Source organism: Carettochelys insculpta, chromosome 21 (genome assembly GCF_033958435.1).
Source record: "Carettochelys insculpta isolate YL-2023 chromosome 21, ASM3395843v1, whole genome shotgun sequence".
Taxonomy (NCBI): domain Eukaryota; kingdom Metazoa; phylum Chordata; order Testudines; family Carettochelyidae; genus Carettochelys; species Carettochelys insculpta.
The window spans coordinates 20,118,785-20,143,855 of record NC_134157.1 but is presented as its reverse complement, the minus strand read 5'-3'; the positions used below and the strand labels follow the sequence as shown (position 1 = coordinate 20,143,855).

The 25,071-nt window shown below is 46.8% G+C and overlaps 1 protein-coding gene across 5 annotated transcripts in view; it reads left to right on the top strand.

Annotated features, from left to right (window-relative positions):
• KCNT1 (potassium sodium-activated channel subfamily T member 1) overlaps positions 1-24,034 on the top strand; it is a 200,829-nt gene extending 176,795 nt beyond the window's left edge. For 3 of the 5 annotated variants that reach the window (XM_075015824.1, XM_075015827.1, XM_075015828.1), the window contains 11 exons: positions 256-327; positions 1,678-1,812; positions 2,884-2,995; positions 7,026-7,127; positions 7,474-7,557; positions 8,056-8,184; positions 9,532-9,552; positions 11,001-11,304; positions 15,138-15,200; positions 22,123-22,207; positions 23,550-24,034. In XM_075015824.1, coding sequence (XP_074871925.1) covers positions 256-327; positions 1,678-1,812; positions 2,884-2,995; positions 7,026-7,127; positions 7,474-7,557; positions 8,056-8,184; positions 9,532-9,552; positions 11,001-11,304; positions 15,138-15,200; positions 22,123-22,207; positions 23,550-23,670 — 1,228 coding nt within the window. In that variant the 3' untranslated portion in view covers positions 23,671-24,034. The remainder of the gene's footprint in view (positions 1-255; positions 328-1,677; positions 1,813-2,883; positions 2,996-7,025; positions 7,128-7,473; positions 7,558-8,055; positions 8,185-9,531; positions 9,553-11,000; positions 11,305-15,137; positions 15,201-22,122; positions 22,208-23,549) is intronic. The other 2 variants (XM_075015825.1, XM_075015826.1) reach the window with 2 other exon arrangements.
• The last annotated feature ends 1,037 nt before the right edge of the window (positions 24,035-25,071 follow it).

Sequence of the window (25,071 nt, the reverse complement as noted above, 5' to 3'; positions counted from 1 at the left end):
CATTGGATCAGACCTTCCCTTGCTTTCTGATGGGCATTTCATACTGTGTACATGGGAGGGTGGAGAGAAATTAAATGGGGGGGTTTTAACTTAACTAACATAATACCTAAAATCTAGTCAGTTTCATGGCCTGATCCTCCTGTCGCATGTGTCACACTGTTGACTTCTGTACATTTCACTCCTGATATATAGCAACAAGTAAGAGAAAAAGAAAATGCCCCTGTGAACCCTTTTTGTTGTTTGCCTCTCTTCCAGGCCTGAGAACCACTTCTTGGAAGCCATCTGTTGTTTCCCCATGGTTTACTACATGGAAGGCACAATCGATAAGTAGGTGTCTTATTTACAGCTCTCCCTGTTTACAATGTGTTGCAAATCAAGGGAGAAAATAGCCCTGATCCTTCAGAGGAAAACTAAATAAGCAATGGATGCTGTAGTATGCACCGGCAATAAAGGCCAGTATGCACCATAAGAACAGTCTGATGCGTGAATAATCTGCTTCACATGCAGCATCATGCAGCCTAGTCAATGGTGTTTAGCTGCTTCTATCCTGCTTAGTGGATCCCCATCTTACACACAAGGACAGCAGCAGTGACATTTGGATTCAGAGCTGAACCTCAGCAGCCAGACTGGGTCAGACCAAAGGTCTGTCTAGCCCTGTATCCCATCTTCTGACAGCGGCCAATACCACATGCTCGAGAGGGAGTGAACAGAGCAGGGTAATCATCAAATAGTCCATCCCCTGTCATCCATTTCCAGCTTCTGACAGAGGCTAGGAACACCATTCCTACTTAGCCTGGCCAAGAAGTATTGATGGACCTAATCTCTGTGAATGTTTCTAGTTCTTTTTTTGAATGCTGTTAAACTCCTGGTATTCACAACATCCTCTGGCAGGGAGTTCCACAGGTTGGCTGTGCGCTGTGTGGAAAAAATGCTTCCTTATTCACCTTTGCCATAGCTGTCATGATTTTGTAGACCTCCACCATACTCCACTTAGTCTCCTCTTTTCTAAGATGAAAAGGTCCCAGTCTTTAATCTCTCATCATGTGGGACCCATTCCAAACCCCTCATCATTTGCGTTGCCCTTTTCTGAACTTTTCCAGTGCCAAGATGCCTTTTTGGGGATGAAATGAGTACATCTGTACACAGTATTCAAGATGTGGGCGTACAGAGATTTCTACAGAGGCAGTAAAATATTCTGTCTTATTCTCTATCCCTTTTTCATGATATGGTTTTCTCCTTTGGGCCCACCTCTACCTCCATGAGTAGCGCTATTTTTCCATCATTCTGTCTGGATAGCTATATGGACCCTTATCACTTGAGTGTTGGAGCACAGCCACCTAGCATTAGGTTAGAATATTTCTCACCTGACCCATATGTTGTAGATGTAATTTCTTGGGTTCTCTGGCATAGATGAAGTTGGGCAATGGCTGTATTTTAAGAGCCTGCCACTGTAGAACACTTTGGGCTTCATTTCAAAGTTTCCCCTCCTAGGATTGTTTGGTCTGTGCTGGATATGGTTATTGTTATTTCAGAAGAATTGTGCATGGCCATTTATTCTGTGCAAATGCAGGGGGATATTTGCAAACTCTAATTCATCATTTCATTTTCCAATGGATTAACACGCCACGCTCCCTCCATGCCCCCACATATATCTTTTGTCTTTGGGAATTCTTCCAGCCTAGACAGTTTGCTGCAGTGTGGGATCATATACGCTGACAACTTGGTGGTTGTGGATAAGGAAAGCACAATGAGTGCGGAGGAGGATTACATGGCGGATGCAAAAACAATCGTCAATGTCCAGACCATGTTCCGGTAAGAAGCAGCTCTGGGCTCAGCTCTGTTATTTGTGCCGACCTCGTGTCTTATATTATTTCATTTGACTTACTAGAAACAAGACTCAAAAGGGCCCCAGATCTTTGGGAGCACTTATGGTGCCCTTCATAAGACAGGAGGCACCTATTGTAGGTGGCCCTGCCTGGAATGAGCTGAACTGTCCTTGGGGTGAGTAGGAACTCTGCACATGGAGGATTAGCAGGGTCAGCCATCTATAGCTGATGTTAGGTCTGGGTTCCCAGGATGGACTCCTGTACATGTATGACAACAAGGCCTGCATCTGGCCCTCACACACAGGCGTGCGGGTTCATAAGGAAGGCTCTTGCGCTCTGTTCCCAACCTTGCATGTTGTCGGCCACAATATCAGTGTGCTCCTGGCATCACTCCAGGGAATAGAATTGGGAGCAGGGTCAGTGTGGTGCTGCCAGTGATGGCGTTGGGTGTGCAGCATGTGGTGCTGTAACCCCAGCCTGTTTTGGAACTTGGCTGGGGCACAAGGCCGTGTCCACTCTTCATTTGGGAGGGTCTAGAGAAGAGCGACAAGAATGATGAAAGATCTGGAGAACATGAGCTGTGAGGGATGACTGATAGAAGTGGGCTTGTTTGGTTTAGAAAAGAGAAGAATGAGCAGCGACAAGATAGCAGTTTTCAAGTACCTAAAAGAGGGCTGCAAAGCAGGAGGGAGAAAAATTGTTCTCCTTGGCCTGCAAGGATAGGACAAGGAGCAATGGGCTTAAACTGCAGCAAGGGAGATTTAGATTAGACATTAGAAAAACCTTCCTAACTGTCAAGAACGAATTGCCAAGGGAGGTTGTGGAATATCCATCCCTGGAGATATTTAAGAGCAGGTTAGATAGACACCTATCAGGGATGGTCTAAATCGTGCTTGGTCCTGCAATAAGGGCAGGGGGCTGGACTCAATGACCTCTTGAAATCCCTTCCCGTTCTAGTGTTCTGTGATTCTATATTTCAAAACTGAAACTTTCCTCCTCTCCACCACCCTCTAAACATGCAAACAGCAGACATTGATAAGTCTGCCTTCCATTACAGGCTGTTTCCAAGCCTCAGCATCATCACTGAGCTGACCCACCCCTCCAATATGAGGTTCATGCAGTTCAGAGCAAAGGACAGTTATTCCTTGGCCCTCTCCAAACTTGAAAAGGTAAGGAAGACCCTCCATCATGAAGCAGGTCTAGGCTTTATCCTCCCAGACATGTTTGCTAACAAGAAGCCTGGTGAGTTCCCTGCATGCCTGTATTTGAACAAGGGGTACTGCAATGAGTAAATTAATTTACAGCTTTTCATCCCCCTGTGCTCTCCTGCTGTGCACTGCAGGCACCATAGTTAATGAACATCCACCCAGGATAATCTGAGACATGCAAATAAGCAAGCAATTGACCTTTGGGGTCTCCGTGTTTTTTTCAGTGCAGCTAGCTGGCAGCCTGATTTTGAGTTACTCAGTGCAATGCTCCCACTGTGGTGGTGCTGGTTAAGCAGTTCTAGGAGGATAGTCTTTGGCGTCAACTTGCATTCAGTGTTTATGTACGTACCATTGAGGCATTTTTGTGGGGTAGAAATAACAGCTGCTGGGGAAGGGAAACATTCAAGGAATAACTGAGCCATGTGAGAGTGAGAGATACTTCACTGACCCTGGCAGAGAGCCGGAACAAATGAAAGACATAGTAGTTTGTCATGGGCTTCTCTGCTGAGCGCATGCCAGTGGAAACCAGGGCAGCTGACATCTTGATAGTCCTGCATGATCTGAGAACCCCAGCGGCACCGACAACCACCTGGGGCAAGGTGGGAGAGAGTCCCAGCTCTGTGCCCTGGGAGGGGTGGGGCCAAGGACAGAAGGGACAGGGCTTACGGCAGTCAGCCCTGCCGACCCCGCACTCCCTTAGAGCTGTGTGCAGAGTGGGTAGCACAGCACTCCACAGTGTTTCAAAGGGGCCAGAGCTCCATCCACTGCTGCCAAAGTAGCAATGGCAGTAGCCAGAGCTCCGGGCCCCTTTGAAACACCAAGGGGATGACTGCCCCCTCTTCCTCCCCCTCTCAGTGGGCCTGGAGTGGCCTCTCCTTGGTCGCACATACCCCTGCATAATACTGCATTCATGCTCTCAGAGGGGTAGCCATGTTAGTCTGTGGCTAAACAAAGAACAAGCAGTCCTGTGGCACCTTAAAGACTAACAAATTTATTAGGTCATGAGCTTCCATGGGTAAAACCTACTTCTTCAGATTGTGCATTGTGCATTCCGTGGGTAAAACCCACTTCTTAGGATGGTGTTGTATGTTAAGGGTCATTAAACCAATTAGCAGAGAATCAAAACCAACATGAACCCCGTGCTGGTCTGCATTCCCCCACTTCACATTCTCCTTTTTCTCCTAACTTCCCACTGTCTGAGGCCAGTCCCTGAACTGAAAAGGCTCTCGAGGCTGCTCATAAAGATGTCATAGATAAGCTGCTCTGCTGCACCTGGCTCTCACTGTGGCCGATAAAACATCCATCCAGTTTCTGCTGGGCAGATTCTCAATAGCGAAGAGACCTAACTCCCTGCGGCTGAAGACTTGTTATAAAAAAGGCCTGGCAATCAGAGAGGACCGAACAAGTGGGCTGGGGCTCCATGTTCATCTGAAACTTCCAGAGGAAGAGTAACACCCAGAGTTCAGCAATGGACCAAGACGCTGAAGGAAGCCAATGGATTTTCTCCATCGCAAGAGAACAATTGGACATAGTTGGGGAGCAGCTGTGTCAATCATGTTTCAGTGGTGAACTAAGTGCTGTGTTGGCTTCACTGCGAGGGAGCAGGGTGAGAGACCATTGAGTTGCTAGGCTGCAGCTACATCAGCTTTCACTGAGCTGAGTGTGCTGACCCTACTATGAAAGGGGCCATATTGAGACAGAAGCTTTTTCTGTGCCCATGAGATGGGATACCACCGTTCATTTCCCACCTCCGCCCCTGCTTTCCTGTGTGACATTAAAGAAGTCACTTAGCTTCTCTATGCTTCAGTCCCCCATGGGGACAGTACCTGTGGCTTCTCTATTAGACTGTAAGCTCTGTGGGGCAGACACTCCCCCTTAGCCTGTGTCTGTGCGGCCTCAGACAACTAAGGATCTAGCAACATTACAGCAATACAAATAATAAGCATCAGGAGTGATGTTGACTCTTCTTGTAAAATAGCAAATGGATATAATGGCAAGTCTGTTAATTTCATGGCAGGTAGACAGTCCCTGGACATGAGGTACACTACAGTCTCTCCGGAAAGTCTCTCTTAAGTCTCTCTTCAATGCACTAGAGTTTTGATTCCCATATTTCCCTGTGAAGAAATGAGAAGCTAGATTCTCTCCCACCCGCCACCTCTCCAGTCTGCATTACATTTTGCCTACAAGGCTCCCTCGTTGATCACATGAGGACAGCTAAGATTCAAAAGTGGGTTTAATTAATTCTGAGCTGTGCTCAGAGTCTGTTGCCAGGGGATCCAGGAGTCGTTGTAAGATCTGAGGTTTGGTGTTAATAATTATCTGAATGGCCCCAGCACTGAGAGAGAGAAATTTGTCACCCAGTACTAGAATTTGCCACCCAGGGGCTAAAAGGTAATTATTAATTTAGTGTAGTTTCAGGATAGCCAGGCGTGCAAATGACAGTTAGGCCTGGAAATGTGAATCTTATATTGCCAGGCACTTTACTGGACAAAACAAAATCATTGGTGGGAAAGGATTTGCACCAGCCTCATTATCACAGATGGCGTTTCCCTCTCACTTCAAACCAAACATGCTGGTTAGATGAAGCAGTGAAAAAAGTTTATTAGCTACAGATAAAAAAGGAAGATTTTAAGTGACTGCAGGTAACAAGGCATAAAAGTCAGGAGTGGTTACGAAGGAAATAAAAAGATAAAATGCAAACTTCAAAGCAAAAGGTTTTTCTCACCGTAAGCTTACAGCAGTCTGTACCTATGTTCCCAGTAAGCCAGGCAGCCATATAGTAGCCTAGTAAGTAGCACACAGGCACTCAGGGAGCCCAGGCCTGCCATGGGTTGAGGAGAGGCACTCATCCCCTGGCTCCAACCTAGACCACCCACCCACCAACCAGCCACAGACAGGAGAGAGGAGCTCCACCCCCAGCTCAAACCTAGCCTAGCCTGCAACCTGCCACATCTGGGGCGGGGGGGAGGGACAGGTGCCCTCTCCCTGCCCAAACCCTGCTCTGGACCGGCTATGGCCAGAGGAATGATGCCTGTCTTGCAGCTCCAGCCCTGAAGCTGCTGCAGGAGGGAGATGCACTTCTGCTCCCCAGATCAGGTGCTGCTATAGGATGATAGAGGGCTGGAGGGAGTCCTCGCTCCCTGCTGGAGCCCTGGGGTAGCCTGTACCCCAAACCCTTCGGATCCTGCCTGCCTGGTCGGAACCCTCACCTCCCCCATCTCCGCTCTGCCCCAGCCTGAGCCCCTCCCACACTGCAACCCCCTGAGCCCCACAGTATTTATTTTGTTATGTGCACCAGTAAGGAGTGGAAGTGTCACCACATTGGTGCACATTACAAAATTCATTCCACATATGCATGGGAAAAAACATTCTTCAGTGGCCATGAGATTTTACTGTCCTTATGATGAAATACACGTTTCTTGCTACCACCCTCCCATCCCCTGTGCCAGCAGACACTGGTCTATTATACTAGCTAAGAAGCCTCTGCATGACACCACAAATTGACTTCTTGTCATGACCTGAGATGGACGAGGAGACCAAGGTCAAGTATTTTTCTGCCCTCTCTTTAATTCACTTTGTTGTACTAAAAACATCCTGGGTCTGAGTCACGGTGACAAACAGTCTCATGTGGCTCTGAGACTTCACTAGCCTTGTCATGAAACGGAAATTTCTTGTTCACACCTTCCCTCTGCCAGAGAATGGTCATTGGAGCAGAAATAGGCCAGTAACGTGTGGTTGGGAATTCTAGTGTGTCTTTGTTTCTGAAACCTGGTTTGGGCCTGCTTTTCTAAATGTGACGATGCTACAGCAATGCGATACAGTAAACTCTGTACATGGGAGCTTGATCATGCCTTTGAGCAGAACAATAATGTTTGAGTGAGTTTTAAATGATCTCTCACCAGACATACCTTGTACAAAAAGTATAATCTTCTTGTAAATGTGGTGAACATAATGGTAACAATTGTCACGTGGTGTTCTTCTCTGTCTGTAGAAAGAGCGAGAGAATGGCTCCAATCTAGCGTTCATGTTCCGGCTCCCGTTTGCCGCTGGCAGAGTGTTTAGCATCAGTATGTTGGATACATTGCTCTATCAGGTAAGACCAAACTAATGGGTGATTTGATATTGCTGGGAATGCTTCTGCTGCTGATGTATTAGGATGAGGGGGACTGAAGAGGCATTCCAGCAGCGTATCCCTGTCTATCCAAGATGGGCCCCCCTCCTCCAGAGAGAGGTTTTAGCCTAGTGCAGAGGTAAAAGGGCTAAGGGTCCCTTCCTTTCAGTCTTCTGTGTTGGAGGATTCAGGAAAAACCTCTCAGTGATTAGATTAGATTAGATTATTAGCTTTTTCCAATTTGTCAGTCCATTTGTACATTAAAGTGAACAGTTGAAAAAGTGACTTTTTTTTTTTGCCTGATCTCTCTCTGAATTTTTCCTCTCAGTCATTCGTGAAGGACTACATGATCACCATTACGCGATTGCTGCTGGGCCTTGACACCACACCAGGCTCTGGCTACCTCTGTGCTGTAAGCACTAATATTTCTGTCTATTTCAAGATGTAATGTAGTGGGGACACTCACTCATGTGGTTCCGCACGTGGACGTTCACCCAACAGTCGAGCACGGGGACTGAATGTGGGACTTTCCGCCCCCAAGTACAGTGATTTTCTGTCACGGAGTAGCAGATTTTTGTGATCACTGGGGATAGCTGCTAGAAAGAGACAAAATTACAACAACTAGGCCAAGTGTGTTGGTACCTTCATGTTATGTGCAATAAGAATTAGTGGAGAGCTAAACCTTACAAGAGCCCCCATCCCATGAGAGTTAGGTGGGAACCCCACAGATCATCCCTGCCCTTCTTGTGGGATCAGACCGAAACCTTGGGTCTCAACACCCCTGAGCCTTGGAGAAGTTCAGAACAGGATCCAAGCTCTGCTGCTATGGACCTTAACAGTACAGGATTACCCCGTTGTCTAGGGGCCCCTTCAGTGACAGCACAGAGACATTTTTCCCCCTGTTGGATAGATGAAGATCACTGAGGATGACCTGTGGATCCGGACATATGGCCGTCTCTTTCAGAAGCTTTGCTCCTCCAGTGCAGAAATTCCCATTGGGATCTACAGAACTGAATCACACATGTTCTCAACCTCTGAGGTAAGAAACACAGACATCAGAGAGGGCAGAAAACATTACAGGTGGCAGGCCTGGTGTGAAAGGTCCCAGCATGGCTAAGTCACTGACTGAAATTTAGAAGCATTTCCAAAATGTGTGCAGTGGTGTCCATCAATCTGGTCCCTTGCACTGTCAGTTTTGACCTTATAGCTCTTAGTGAACTGCATTATTGTAACAGACATGTCTATCCTGGCAAGGAGAAATCCCATCTGAACAGCTGATGGAGTACCATTTCTGTTAGCACAGGACCTGCTCGGCCAGGCTGCCAGCAGCTAACTGGGGCCCTTGATTGACTGGAGTTAGTGCCCAAGCAGTGGGGTGGAATAGGAAGGGTGCAATAAAAGTGCATTCACTAACCCAGTGTGACACAGCTGGACATGCATATTTATCGGAAAGGCTCACACATCACATGATCTTCTCTTCTGACGTCTATGCAGCACCATGGTTTGCAGGAATGTTCCTTTTGTTAAAAGACAAATATGCACCAATGGCAGAGGGGATTCTTGTGCCAAGGGAGGCATTGCCACAAGGCCCATTTGGCAAGTTTTCTTCTTATCAGCATTGCTTAGTATTGATGCAGAAATCGGGCAGGTGGGGCTCAGCCACCACAGCAGACAGACACCTAGGAGAGGGGAAACTCCAAGGCCAGATCTACGCTAGACTTGAAAGTCAATCCTAGATATGCAATTCTAGCTATGACAGTAACGTAGCTGGAATCGATGTATCTAGAATCAACTTATCTGGCCATTCTCACCTGTCGACCTCCCTTACTCCTCGCGATAATGAGGAGTACAGGAGTCCACTGTCAAGCCCTTATAGTCCAATTTCACATGTCCTCCCTAGGCACACGAAATCAAACCCCAGAATATCGACCACCGAGTCGATCCCCCGGTAAGTGCAGATATTCCCCAAGTTTAAACCGAGAACATGAGGCCTGGCCAGCTAGTTCGCACAAGTTGTGCCAGTCACACATGATCTGTGGCCTGCACTGCTGAGCCTCTCTAACTGGGCAAGGCTCAGGGGAAGCAAGCACTGGTGTAGAAAGTAATGAATGCTATTTGGAATGAGGGAACTGTGGGATCCTAGCCTTGCCACGAGCTTATTGTGTGACCATGGACAGGCGGATGACCTTCTGTGCAGTGCTTTGAACTGAGGCTGTGCTAGAGAAACCATTAATTATTATTGTTTGTTAATTCTGGACAAGTTTACAGATCTTATACAGTGGCTCTGAGCTGGGGGGAGTAGAAAGAGCGAGTTAGCATGTGATGGACACACAGTGATACATAGTTATGACTGACACATCTTTACTTTGTTTTATTTTACATGCAGCCTCATGACATCAGAGCTCAGGTGAGTAAGCGCCATACTTAACCTGGGACAAGGTGGTTAGGTCTTTGCTTTTCTTTAGAATTCAGTGCCCTTCTCAGTGTTGAGCAAGAGGAGGATCATCAGACATTGCTGTGAACAATTTAGCAATACCCAGTATGGGCGGAGGAGTATTGCTGGTTACTGGCTCAATTTTAACTTTGAAACAAGGTTAATCTTAAATGTGACTTGAAAGCAAGGAGCTGAAGGCTGGCAATTAGCTAAATCCAGCCTACGCCTTTGTCAGAGGTGCTGCAAGCCAGGGCACTTTGCATGAATACGAACTAAGCTAATAAGGTTTCTATTTTATCATGGATATAGGTGTTTGTATCTGTCATGAGGTTTTCAAGGAAAACCATGAGTTCAGCTGTTAGGCCATAGTGAGATAACATTGTTCCATTAAAAACATCTGTGCCCTTGCCATTGCATGTATTATGGGTATTAGTACACCTTTGCTTGGGCACTCTGGGGATTAGCTTATGCCAGGTTTCACAGTGCTCAACATTTTCTTCCTGGTTCTCAGCCAGACAAGATGCTCAGTGTGCATGGCTTAGCTCTCCAGCCACGTCACACATCCTCCCCTACCAAGATATCAACATGTCTTCTTATGAACAGGCTCAGACAGTCTTCATATTCACAGGCAAGCTGGTGTCACTTCTTCAGTGGCTGGCAGGGGAACTCAGGCCCATTCCTCCACTCCAGATTTCAAGCCAGGAGCCATCTAATTTGCAATCAATATCAGGTCCATTCCACACCTTCCCACCTTTTCCACAAACCTTTCCTAACCCTTTGGCTCGCCCAGCTTCTCTGGGTTCACCAGCCTTAACACTCCCTCCTCTGATGAAGTAACTGTAGGCTACTCTGGCTCACTAGCTCACAAACACGCTTCCCATCTCCCAGAGAGTAAACAGAGACTACTTCTTTGCCGTATCCCCACTAAGACACTTCCTCTGTTTATAACCCACTCCAACTCATTCCTCCTCAGCTGGGCTCACTCTTTATTCAGTAAAGGGATTGTTATTGGAACATCATACAATAGGAAACTGAAATCTCACCATGGAGTTGTCAGGAGCCACCCAACATGAAGAGGGATCCAGGAAGCAGCAGTCTCAACATGCAGATTTCATAATGCTGGGAATGATGATTGGTTGGCCATTGGGGTAAGAGTGTCATCCAAAGTGGGGGCCCATTATAAGGCTGGGTATCTGATCACAATGGTACAGTAGCTGATGGATTTCACTCAAAATGGCTAAATGCCATCAACTACCTGAAAAAAAAACTCGCTCAGATACAGGCAGACAATGGTGCATTGTTCAAATTAGAGCCTGGTCCTACAAGGAGCTGGCCACAGCCAACTCCAGGGGAATCAGGCTCTTGAACCATAAATGAAAAAGTGTCTGGTGCATCCCCTTATGTACTGCTGGGACTTCCAGTCGCAGATCTCAATCAATGTCGAGGACTGCGAGGATACAAAAGACGTCAAGGAGCACTGGAACATCAAGACAAGCCATCACAGGAACTCATGCTCAAGTGACCAGTCTGAGCACCCCCTGCTCCGGCGCAAAAGCATGCAGTGGGCACGCAGGCTGAGCAGGAAAGGAAACAAGCACACAAGCAAAACAGCGGAGTGGATCAGCCAGCAGAGACTGAGTCTGTACAGGAGGTCAGAAAGGCAAGAGCTTTCTGAGCTTGTCAAAAATCGAATGAAACATCTGGGTTTACCTACAACCGGCTATGGTAAGTGGGTTTCGTTCTTTCTTACACTTAATGGGTTTTCCAGCAATGTGCCCCATTCACAAGCTGAGCCAAACCAGATGCATTCAGGGTATAAATGAAATGCAGCCTCTGACTTGTCCTCAGCTCTGCACACTGCATTCAGACTCAGCCCTCACATCAATCAGCTGCTGTCTTGCGTTGTAAATCCCAGAGCACTGAGGCATAGAGGGGCCTTCTTTCAGACACCGGTAGTGAATAATGGTGGCCACATACATAATTATTTGCAGGTGCAAAAGATGTCTAAGTACCTGGTACCACAAGGGAAATAAATATCTAAATGACCTACATTACAGGTGCAAAATTTCACTCTGTAATTATTTGTGTCTGTAAAATTGTTGACTAACTAAGAACAGGTTGAAAATATTGGCCCCAGCTCTCTTATGTAGCTGACTCAAGTATCCATTTGTAATAGTTGCTAATGCTATTGTCTGAGAATTCTATTCCCCTGGCAAAGCGTTGAAGAAAAGAACTCATCGGCTGATACAATATCCTATTATATTTTTAATCCTTCGGCAAATTCTCTGCCTAGGATTTTTTTTCCAGTAGCTATAGAGCAAAGTGGTTCATTTTAATTTGGTAGAACTTAATAAGTCCTTTATTATCTCATAAGTCTCTCAGTAAAGCAAGTGCTGTACGATATAGTGCATTGGCATCACACTTGACTCTCTCAGTGCAATGATTCTTTCTTCTAAAGTATTTTAATTGGCTCTTAACCCAAGAGTGTGCCTCATGGTTTTTTGGACAATGATATATCTCTTGGTTATGATGAAATCTTTAGCTCATGGTGCTCTTGTTTGTTTGTTTTTCTTTTAAGCCATCCTGTGCTGCTGCCTGTTTGCGTCCATGCTAGAAAAGCTTCTACCTTTCACATTCAGGAGCTAGGTTTCCACACACACTCCAAAGGGCATTCAGCCTAATAGAAAATAAGGCAAACCAAGAGTTGTGCAACTGGAGTCCTCAGGGCGGGTGGGATTTCTGGAGCTGGCATGACCCTTGCAGTACATTCCTGGAGGGATTTTAGTTTCCTGGTCTCCAAGTTATTTGCATTGCTGCAACTTTTCAGACATAGGGGAGAGAGGGAAAAGAACTTAGATATACATTTGGGAGGGCCAGGAAGGGTTTGGAAGGAAACAAAGATTTGCCCAATGCACCAGTCTGTTCCACAAACTTAGTTAAGGAAGACGTGATTGGTTTGAGGGACCTTCATGAGCTGGGATAAGGAATTGTAGCACCTTTCTCCCTTCTGTCCATCTGCTCCAAGTGTTTGGACAGTGTTCCAGTGGCACAATGAGTTCAGTCGACTTCCATGGTAACTGAGGGAGGATGGCTGTTTAGGCTCCAGTCCTGTCACTGATCACCCATGGGCATGTTCTGAGCCTGTGCAGAACCTCGCTGAAGTGATTGGTAGAGTCAGAGCTTTACCTGGTAGCGTCATAATTGCTGTCCGCTGAATCAGAGTGTGACTAGCAACACTGAGACACACAGCTAAGTCTGCTTGGCTATGGAACGACGTTATGTTGAACAAATTAAGTGGCTACAGGGGTAGTAGCATTGTACTCTTCATTCCCTTCATTCAACACAGCACCATCATTGCATCTGGAGTCTGCTAGAATAGGCACCACCATGCCAGTTGGTTTGCCTGCTTACAAGATCTCACAGCAGGCCATTATGTCTATGGGAAACAGCCATGTGTGTAGGGCGACAGTTTGCTGTACGAGAGGTGAATGATGTCCAGGTTAGTCTCTAACTGGCAACATGTCAGTAAAAGGTCTCATCACTGAGCCTCTACTGTCCAGAATTAGGAGTAGGAGCAAAGTCCATTCTCCAGGATGTTTGGAAGGATCCAGTCTAATATCTAATGAAGTTAATGCAACGATTCCCATTTTTGCATGCTAGAGTAAGCTTGAAGAATTGCCTCACTGATAATGTCCCACAAGTTTCTGCTGCTTGTTCTTTTGAACTGGCAGCTTTTCTTCAAAGTTTGCTGCACAGAGGTTGCATTTCCTTCCCTTCACATGCGTTTGGTAGGTAATCCAGCTGTTCTACTAGAGCACTGGAGCCTTCAAGGCAGATGCAAAATACCTGACATGGATGTAGGGTAATAATGCCCTGGGATGTTATCAGTGGGACAGAAAGAGCATTTATCAAGTACAGGTTGAACCTCTCTAACCCGGAACTCTCACATCCAGCAACATCCATAATCCAGCATGATTTCAGTTAGCTGGAAGACCACTTATCATGGGTGTGACCCAGTTTCCCACGGTCCCCTAAAGTTTGTTTCCAGCCACAAGTCCTGGCTCTCAGTGTTCTGTGCTGTCATTTATCTGTAATTTACCCCTAAATGCGCTCTATGAGGCCAGTAAGCAGTAAAAGTGTTGGTAACATGCTAGACAATATTGACCTCCTGTGGTCCAGCAAATTCTCTCATCCAGCACCACTCAGGTCCTGAGGGTGCCGGATGAGAAAGGTTCAACCAGTAGCGGAATAAGGAAACCACAAGAACACATTTTTTCTTAATAGTAGGAGAGTTGGAAACTGATGTGTCCTCATGGAAAGAATGTTCCAATAAAGCGACTGAAGGTCAGGATGGCTGTTGAGGTTATCCAAGAGCTGGTTACACAGGTTAGCATGCCTGAAGGACGCTGTCCCTTGCACATTTGCCTTTTCCTGGCAAACGTTCAGGGGTTTGCACTGGTGAGGCTCTGCGGCTTGCACAACCTGCTCCCATTTGCTGAACATTACTTCTGAGATGCAGCCAAATGTCTGGGGACAAGGGGGAAATACCTGTAAACTGAAATGGAAAAATAAACCCTCTCATGCAATGGGAGCCATTAAACTCATGCTAGACCATGGCGGGCTTCTGCATCCCAAAATGTGAATGAAATCCAAATCATGGTATGAGATATTTTGATTGGGGGAGACAAGAGCTAACCCCTGAAGTCTGATACCCAACTTATTTATATCTTGTGCTATATAGCAGTGGTTCTCAACCAGAGGGCCATGTGCCCCCAGGGATACACAGAGCTCTTCCAGAGGGTACATTAACTCAGTGTTTCCCAACATTTTTATGAATAAAAAATTTGGACTTAGTTTATGTTCATCTAATTTTTTTTGTTATCCTTTTTGCACAATAATATGTGCGATGGTAAGTTTATTGCCTATAGGCAATTTCTTCCAACCAACCAGTTACGATTTAGTTGTTCAAACGTATTGCAGTAGTAGAAAAAAATGTTGTGTGTCTGAAAACTGTAGGTACTAAGGGGTACTTATTTTTTAAAAAGGGTACTTTATTAAGAAAAAGGTTGAGCAACACTACTGTATAGCTACTGCAGTATAGCTGGTGTGCAGGATGGGTTTAGAGCTCCCTTCAACACGTCAGCCCAGGTGGACTCTTGTTCAGCTGAAGTGCTGCATTTCTAGGCTTGAAGTGTGTGGGGAGCTCTTAACTTAGCTAGCTAGAAAACATGGCGAGGGATAAAAGATGAGGAGGTGGAAATGTGCCATGATGTGCTGTGACGTCTAAGGCTCTTTTGAACCCAGGGATGTGTCAGTGACCCAGTCGTGTTTGGTTCAGTGCTCTGAACACAGCATATCACCTGTTGGTGTCTGACTACCCATGCACTCTTGGACAAAATGCATTACTCTGCCTTCTTTTCCATTTCCTTCCCCCCACTCCCATTTTATCATGAAAGCTCCGGGGGATCGTCCCTAATACTTGCAGAGTCACTACTTGCTGATTTCTCTTTCTCTTTCTCTTTGTTTATGTCTGTACCTTTTCTCTGTGTGTTCTGTAGAGGATGTAGCAAATTTAACAGCCAGTGATGTGATGAATCGGGTAAACCTTGGATATTTGCAAGGTAATTCTTTTTTCCTGGGAGTCAAGCTTGACTCGCTGCAACCCCCATAATGAGACGATGCCAATTAAGTCTAAACCCTGCCTTCTTGCCAGTTTTCACCTTAGACAGATGTGAGCCTTTTACACCCTTGCTTGTGGGAGAGGGTTGGGAAAACCCATCATGTGTCTGCAACTCAAATGGAAGATCCACTAAAACTGCAAAGACAAAATTCCACTGATGGTTTGCTAGCTGAAAGTGTTTGAGGAAATCACAGCTACTAATGGCCTCTGCAAAAATCTCTCCTTCCAAAGTGAGCCATTGGAACTTGATCTATGTCTGAAACCACGTGGAATTTGAGACCCAGATTTCTTTTTTTTGTTGGCAAAATAAAATAGGCTGGGGATAAACTGGGACTTCTCTAGCAGCTATGGAATGTGAACTGCCGTGCTGGATTTAATTTGTATGCTTCTTGAAATACCAGAAGGATGAGAGTCTGAGGCTGTTTAAAAAGCATTTTGGGGGCCTTCCAATGAATGGCATGGTAAAAATGCAAATATTTCATTATCTTCTTTTAAATGTATATGCATCACAATCAAAGTTTAGCAGCCTCATATCTTTTCTTTAAAGTGCTGTTTTCTACGAGGTTTGGTTGGTGTTTTATGCAAAAACTCCTCTGGGAGAACCCAAAATGTAATGAAACCATTTATGGGTTCTTAAAGGTTAGCCCCACATCATCTTGGGACACCTAACTTGATGCAAAGGAGCAAACACCAGATTATACATTTTACCTAGTCATTTGAGCACCTTGTTTAGTCTCCAAGAGGACAGGCTCATTGAAGCTCAATGGGAGTTATTTGCAGTTGTCCCTGACTCAAAGCTTAAGGGAGATGAATTTCATATGGGGTTAAACATGATCTTAGTCCTGACTGAAATGTGCCCATGCTGTGTAGCTTTGCAGAAAACAGGTGAAAGAAGTTTAAGCATTTCAGGAGAGGTAACTGTGGGAAGGGATTTTAATGACAGATTACTTTCATCAGAGTTCATGTGATTTTTTTGATAGCTACCACAAAACAGGATCTAAAGCAAGTCTTTCTGTAACCCTTTCGAATCAAAGCCAAAGCTGAACAAAAAAAAAAAAAAAACCTATTTGAATTTCAGGCTGTTAAACAAAGGGATTCTTTTCCCACGAATTGAGCCACACCAATAATACGAAGCAGTTTATTAACAATGCTTTGGGGGAAACTTAACAAGCCATGTCTCCAAAGAGTGGTGAGCATACTGTTCCTTATATACTGGTTCCATATGTCATGCATATTATTATTATACCAGTTCCAACTAGTTTAGCTGTTCTTTGTTTCAGGAAGGAACAGTCCTTGTGCAGAGAGATGGAGCCAGGGAGAGGTGGGGTGGGGAAGGAAGGCCAGGGGGGAGATAAGAAGAGCACAGAGCAGGGAGGGAGGGAGTTTTTAGCACAAACAACTTCTTGTGAAACAGTTTAACAAAGACAATGAGAAATCCTGTGGCACTTGTAGACTAATAGATTTAATGGCGCATAAGCTTTTGTGTGCAAAGACTCACTGCAGCCGATATATGTAGACTACAACGACTACACTCATTTGACAAAGTGGGTCTGTGCCCACAAAAGCTGATGCGCCAATGAATCTTTAGTCTGAAAGGTGCCACAGGCTTCTCCTTGTCTTTGTGGATACAGACTAACTTGGCCACCCCCTGTGACACTTGTCATCAGTTAATTTAACAGCTCAGCATGAGCCTCAGAGAGTTGGCCATGTTGGTCTGTACCTTCACACAACAAAAAAGCAGTCCTGTAGCACCTTCAAGACTAACAATATTATTTATTAGGGGACGAGCTTTCGTGGGACAGTTATCAGTTACTCTTCAGATCTGAAGAAGTGGGTCTGTCCCACAAAAGTGCATCACCTCAGAAATAATATTGTTAGTCTTTAAGGTGCTGCAGGACTGTTTATTTTGTTTCCTTCAGCAAGAGTTTCAACAGTTGCCAAGGTCTTTGGCACAGCTGGGTCCGTCTCTTCAGGCAGGCAATTCATCTCTGAGGCCCAATGCGGGTAATGCAGAGGCTCTGGCCTAACAAGGCCTTCATTAGACAACACTTAAGGTGAAAAGTTGGCATTTCCCTGTAAATTGTGTGCTTCATCAGAGAGCTGGCCCCAACGTGGTTTCATGGAAGTCCTGCTCAGTTACAGTATATTGCCAGCTAGTCAGCCCACATTTGTTAAGCCATGTCTCAGTGACATTTTTCTGCTTGAAGCTCCTTTGACATATCACCATGTAAAGGCATAGATTCCACAATGGTCGATGCATTATGAATTCCTGCTTACCACCTGAAAAACCAGGAGAAATTTAAAAAACATGAAAATCTGTTAATGTTAATATTATTTTTGGATTCTTCAACCAATTCAAATCCCTTATTTATCTACACACTCATAGGTTTTTAGTCTGAAAACCAAGTTTCAATCTGGACACTCTAAATTGGCCTAGCGAGCAGAGATTGGCAAGATAAGCCCAACAGAGTCTCTGATCCATGGAAGACAATATGGCAATATACTGGGTGCGTTAGCAGCGCTTTGGTCTAATGCATGGTTTTGCTAGGAAAAACAGCTTCCATGGAACAAGAAATCCTGCCTCTGCCAAAGGTCACCCAACTCCTTCCCCAGTCATATGGCACTCAGTGCATTTGGAATGACCAAGCTGTGAGAAGTTTGAAATGTCTCTAGCCCTGCTGTCTCCTTTCTCACTGTAAGGCTAAGCATTGGGATGTGATCAGCTACCACCACACTCTCTGCCAGATGTAAATATCGATCAGTCACTCAGCACTAGGCATAAGTTAGAATGGTCCAACCAGCATCTTCCCAAAATGATGCGCATAATTCACAATCCTCCATAGCAACTGACCCTGCTTCCTTCATCACCACAGAGGTGGTCAACAGATCCCAAGGCCGGCCCATGGGACGTGGGAAGCCTGAAGAGGAAATGATGGCTTGTGCCATGCTCTGATGGTTGGGTTTGGGCTCAACTGTAGGATAGAATCCCAGAGGTGGGGGACCTTTGTTTTTTTACTGACTCTGCCTTCAAGACAGATAACTCAGGAGCTCATTTTACGCATAGATATGCTGAGGCAGAGGGGAGCAGAAAGCTGGACACCTGCCTAGTGCAGGTTACTTTGGTTATTTCAGGATGTCATCCATGCCAAAGAGACGTGGCAACCAATGTAGACAGTGAAACTGAGGTGTCGCATCAGTCTGTCCTCTTGCACCAATCGTGAGCTAAAAGTCATAGGCAGCTGAGATGCACCTAAAGAGGAATGAATGCTGGCTCTTGGACAGCTGACAGCAAAAGAAGTTGCCCTTGGCTCTGTGCCTGGGGCAGCCCTGATGAGGCCCTTCCTTAGATGGCCATTTTAAGCAATACCCGTTGTCCAGGTCTCAACTATCGTTGGCTCCTGGAAGCGTCCTCTGTTCACAAGCTGTGGAAATAAAAGCACAACTGTTTTCTGCTCCTGGTGGAAAGTGAAGGCATTTCCCAGGCTGGTGGTTTCTCTCAGATTTCCTGGAGCATGCAATATTAAAAAGACACCATCCCAGATGCAGCAGAAACATGGAGCTCCAAAGTGCTGCTTGATCTTCACTGCATGGAGACATTGACAGTCCTGAGCAAGACGGGCTGGCAGGCTGGTTGCGTGTGCCCATGTTTCTGAATGGGAATTAAAAACTAGAAGGATCAGGAGGAGGGATTTGAGTCTATGACTGGAGTTTGGAATGCCATTAAACCCCTCAGCTTTTGAGGTTTCACTGTCTCCACTGCTAATGTAGAGGGAGTGAAAGGTCCATTCGTTGCCTGTAGTACAACAAAGAATTTACCTGGCTTAGGATCTTTTTGAAAGCTGTCAGTGATGGGAGAGAAATAGCTAACTTGTGTAGGCCTGAAAACCAGTTACAGCTGAATCTCTGTTCTAGCTATTAGCTTTCACCAAGCTCTGCACAGTAGTATAACACCTGAATGATGTAACTTAGTGGGTTTTCCATGAGCCTCCAGAGGGATGCTCTGTATACACATACCTGTTTGGAGGCCAATGATGAAAAGATTATTGGTGACTAGGAAGTCTGTGATCACATCCAGGCGCAGGGCATAAGTGGTGCCAAATGTAGTCTCTGCAACATCACTTTGCTCAGCAGCCCAGGATGGGACCAGTGCACACTATTTGCACACGCAGTGCTGAGTAGTGCTTCTGTGCTGATCAGGTGTGCACAAGCCACTGCGAGCATGTTTATGGGTGAGTAAATTAGCACATCTGCCCTTGAAAGCAGACATTGGCTGTCAGTTGTGGTCATGCATTTTTGCACATGCATTTGGCTATTTGCACAGCAAATCTATTCCATGTTTTGCTTGACTCACTTTTGTAGCAATCGTGGCTTGTCTCCTGAAAAACTGGCTTATAAAGTATCTTCAGGAGTCCCACTGGAGAGCACAATTTAAAGAGACAATCGACTGTATCATAACAATCAAAACCAATGGAGATGTAAGAGGACTTGGAAAGTCGTGGTGGGGGAGGTGGAGAGGAGATTCAGGCATAGTAGCAGCAACGGTCAAGTGAAGAAAACAAATGCAGGAGATGACATCTGTCTAGGGCAGGTCTGCTTTTGCCAGCCATCAAGATTGTGGCCCCATTGAACATTCTGTGATAAGACCTCGACTTTGATTTCAAAATTTGTGCAAAAAATAAGTACGGTTGATGCTCTTCTGTGATGATGGATTATTTCAATTAACATCAGAGATGAAGTCCCAGTGAAAAGCCTTATAGTGATGTCATGTAACTGGCTGTCATTAGTCTTCCCTGTCTATTAACCTGTCATCCCATGTTTTCCATCCTGTACATAACGCATCTTGTCAGTGAATGTTTGAAATCTGTTGTTCGACAGCTCCTAATCTCATTTACACTTACTGAGCCATATGTTTATTAACATAATTTTCTTGGCGGTTGAACAGCTGTAGTTGCAATCATTTCGCTCATGGGCTTGGCGCTCAGTTATTGTAAGAAGAACGGGCAACGCTACTCTTTAGAACAATGATGTTTACTCTGTGCAACATGAACACGATGTAAATAGACCAGGCGAATAAATACATCCTTGCAGTTATCTTGCTGTCAGCACCAATGAGGCTAGTTCTGTGGAACATTATGCATTACAAGATAATTTACCGTACACGTGTGTTGACGGCCATGAATCTTGCCTGCTGAGTTTGCTGGTAACTCTGAGCCTTGCTACTGACTTCTGTCATCATTAACTTTGCTACAGTCCTGTAAGCTGTGAAACACCATTGGATTTTCTTTGGATCAAATAATGAACAAGGGGAAAATGAGAATGGGGCAAAACTCACGCAGCCAATGGGTGTTCTAGTCGCACTGAACAGTGTTTTGGCATGTGTATGGTGCACATGTAGCAGTTAGAGTAATGCCAGAGTTCTCTTTGCAGTAAAACAGTCAGACCAGGTCTTCCCTGTCCTTTAAAGATGCCCAATGGTCTGTGCAAGACACTGAAGATTGTCTAGGTCTAACATACCTGAACCGTGTGGCTGCTGCCAAATGCTTTCGGTTACTCACAAGTGTGGAAGCAGCTTGGTGCTTTGGGGAAGAGGTGGCTGACAGGTCAGGCATCAGCCCCACTGTTCAGGCAGACAAAGGGGGCAAGCGTAGGGCTTTCCTCCAGGCTACTTGTCTCCATTTGGAAGAGTTTCATTCAATTCTGGGGGGGCAGACAAGAAGTTTTGATGTAATGCTCACTGACAGTCGGGGTTGTGTGGAGTGCATGAGGGAAGGCAGCTCTGGAGTGTGACCACAGGAGCCTGGGAAAAGACCCCAGACAGGTTGTGTCATCAGGAAGCGCTAGGAGAGAGACAATATCTTTTACTGGACCAACTTCTGTTGGTGGAAGAACCAAGAGTTTGAGCAACACAGAGCTCTGTGTCTTCAGATCTGCATGGCTGGGACCTTGGCCCAGCTGGCTGAGTATGTACCAAAGGGTTCAGTTAGGTAAATACTTGGACAGGTAGTAGCTTAACTGGCCCCTTGTGCTACCCACTATTTTTAAGCACATGAAGTCAAGCAGAGCTAACCTGGGTGCATCTAAGCAAGAGGGGAATGACGCCTCCTAGCTCCAGTGTAGCCATTGCAGTAGTAGGCTCAGAAGGGGGGAGCTTTCAGTTATCAGTTTAGGGTACTCACAATTTATGAGCTAAATCCTGGGCTCCTCTTCTTCTGGCCCATCTGCGTGGGCCACCTTACAACCCTCCGTCTCCCCCCCCCCCCCCAACCTAACCACCTGTCTAAGCCTCTTACCTCATCCTAGCACAAGCTGCTGTTCAAATGCTCTTTTGCACTAATGCATTAGGGACGCCGAAGCCGTGGTGCACCTCACAATCCCCTTTGTGCTCACCTGCTTTCATGTGTCGTGTGAGCGAGTCATTGGCTTGTCTGGTGGGAGACACCCAGGTACAAAAGCAAACTCGGCTGAGCCCATCTTGCCCATGTTGTTTTAAGTGCTGTTTTCATTTGGATAGTTGGCGCCAGGCTTGGCTGAACCAAGGTGGCTTGGGCGCCTGTAAAGTAAACCAAGCCCAAGAGCCACCAGTGGGAGTTGTCATAGGGCTGAGTGTACTGATTGGGCAGGTGCACCAGGAGTGTGAGTTTTTCACTACCATATCACACGTAGCCATTAGCCCTGCTGTTGCCTATTTGTGCTGCACGGGGTGGGGGGGGGGGTGACCTGGGACATGGCTGGTAGCCCCTGCAGTTCCCCATTTTCACATGGATGGGTGATTAATTTGCAAAAGTGTTTGCTGCCTAATCCCACCGAGAGCACCAGGTGATCACTCCAGCCACCAGCATAACAACTCCATTTCCCCCTGGCAGATGAGATGAATGACCATCAGAACACATTATCCTATGTCCTGATTAACCCGCCACCGGACACCCGGCTGGAACTCAATGACATCGTGTAAGTATGAACGCACCACAGAGCATTTGCCATGCAGTGCAATGCCAGGGTGGAGGGGGAGAGGAAGGGATGACACAATTGCTCAGTGTTGTCTCATGAGTTGTATGGTTATTGTTGAGTGTTTTTACCTGCCTGGTGCTCTGGAGCCCTGCCTGGCATTGTAGACTAATCAAGCTGGGCTGGGTTACGCTTATTTGACAGAGCTGCAGCCGGCCCTAGAATACATGGGCTTTCTACTAGCCTGCCATGAGCTCTCTCTTGCTGCATAAGCACCCTGCAAAGAAAGACTGGGTTGGTGTCACCTTCTTTGCTATTTGGGGGTCAAGGAAATAACAATTGTTGAAAAGGTGGTTAAACTTTTATGAACAAAAGGAGAGTGCAGAAGCAGGTGGCCAATGACTTTAATGGTGGATATGTCTCTCCACTGGCTGAGGCTACATGCGAGCCTTGTCTAGCTCTTGCTGCAGGGCTAATGACGGTTAAACGTCCCTCATGCTCATGGGCAGCAGGTGATGTTTCCCCGCTCTGCCTTTGAGCCCACTCCCCCACTGTCCCCTCTTCTTCCACTGCTCTGCACAGTGGCCCTCTTCACTCCCTAGCCAGACACGCCCCCCCCCCCCCCGCCCACCACAAGATGCCCCCCACACCGCTGACTCACCATGGCTCTCCCCCCACTGCCTGAAGCTGCCCCACATACCATTGCATCCTCTCCCACCCCCGCTCCCCACTCATCTGCTGCTTGCTTTAGCAATGGCCTGCCGGCACCCATCCCCCACCCCACTGGCTCATCCCTGCACCAGCCTGCTCACTTCATCCCCCAGCCACATCCCGCCTCCCCCTTGGCCTTGCAGAGCGGGGCTGTGGCAAGCAGCAGGGACCTGTGGGCGGGGGACAGACTGAAGGAAGCTTTACCAGGCAGTAGGTGGGCGGGGGGGGGGCTCAGGGAAGGGGCACAGCAGGGCTGGGAAGAAGTGGGGTTACCACCCGAGGGGACTCAGTGCTGGCTAAGCCTGCTCTGTCCTATCAGCCTTCCCTGTCCTACCCGTCCAACTGCCCATGAGTACTGCTATGTACAGAGCTAGTTGTACACATCCTCTGCCCTGGAGAGGCTGCTGCGGGCGGGGCCAAGGGGGATTACAGCTGTTCGGTTACCCTGGTACAGCTCTGGAGTAACACCACTGATGGCAGCGGAGTTAACTAGGGCCTTACAATGGGGGAAGCGGGAGATCCTCATTCAGCTTTCCCCAAAGTAGCCTGTGTGCTTTAAACTGATGGCAACTGGCAATCTAGGTGCCGCACATTTACCTGAAGCACTAATGGGCCTGTTTGTTGTTTCTCCTAGGTATTTAATACGCTCCGACCCGCTAGCTCACGTAGCCAATGATGCCCACAGTCGAAACAGCAGCTGCATCAACAAGCTGGACCCATGCGGTCCTGAAACGAGAGATGAAACACAGCTCTAAAGCCCCTTTCTGCTGGCGGTGTCTTCTTCTTGTCTTGCTTGTGCATGGATTTGTAAGAGAAATTGCCATAAACTTTACCCACGGGGGTGATCCCTTTGGGGACAAACATGGATTCCAAATGGAATATTTAAAAGAAAAAAAAGAAACACAGTGACAAGAGTTGTCCATGGGTTCTGATGCCCTGGCAAATTTTTCCATGTTGCAAAATAGGTAGTTCCCAACCTGGATTCAAGCTGCTTAGAAATGCCTTGAAAGGAAGTTTTTCAAACCTTCAAGTTACAGGACAGCTGGCCAAATAAGTGGCTGGAGGAGTCATACATTTATTTGTTTTTGGTTTTTTTTTTAATATACCGCAACTAGTGAACCAGTCTTCATTGGTACTGGCCGATGGGTCTGAAGTAAACAGACCCTGCAAGGGAAATGAGATTGACTTGAAGGATTGTGCCAAAAAACACACACACCCTGGTCACGTTGTACATAGTGAAATGGGAAAGTGTCAGGGCAAGAGAGAGCCTTATCATGTAGCCTTTTTATTTATGTCATCAATGCCATCCCTCGCCTGTGGGCTGTGGAACCCGCCAACCTTGCACAGATGTTCCTCAGCATAGATTTACTTCTTTTCTTCTGCTGCCACAAGCGGTAGGGTGGAGGAGGGAGAGGGTTAAGCTATCTATGAGCTGCCTCCAGGTCTGGTTCAAGAGCAACTTATGCCATTGGCAGCTGGAGCAAGAAGAATCTTTTATGGAGCGGGCCAGGGGGTCGGGGGAATGTGTGTGCACGCACGCGCATGCAAGTTGGCCAAAAGCACCATGGCTCCGTGCCCTAACTAGCCTCTTCTTACCGCTTGCTGAGTTTAGCTATGGACCAATGTGGCAAAAGCCTGTGTCAAATCCAGCTTTCCTTTTCACAGCTCATAAACAGCCCCCCCACCGCCCCCCCCCCCCCCCCCCGGCACAGAGCAAAAGCCATGGCGGGAGGTCAGCCATAGTCGGAGCTGCCTGGTTCAGCTGGCTAGTGCTCGTGTGCCACCCCCCATTACCCACCCTGTGCCTTGGCCACATCCTTCACACATTTGGTACCAGAGCTGGGTGGCAGGTGGTACTATATAAATTACAGCAGTCCTAGTTTAGCCATAAAGGGTGCTGGAGTCGCGTTCTCGCCGGGGCAGGTAACTGCAGAGTTGTCTCCCATTCAGTGTCTGAGCCCCTTCATAGTGGTTGCTTAGCTGGCACAACCGCCCACAGGTAGATGCAGACCTGGGCCTGCTGGAGTTTAGTGCAGGAGCAGTTCATTGCTTGCCTATTGGCAGGTATGTGTGGGGACTCAGTCGCCATTGCCACTTGGTCACTGATGCTCAGGACAGCTTCCGCAGCTAGTGGAAGCACGTAGCCCATATGCCTC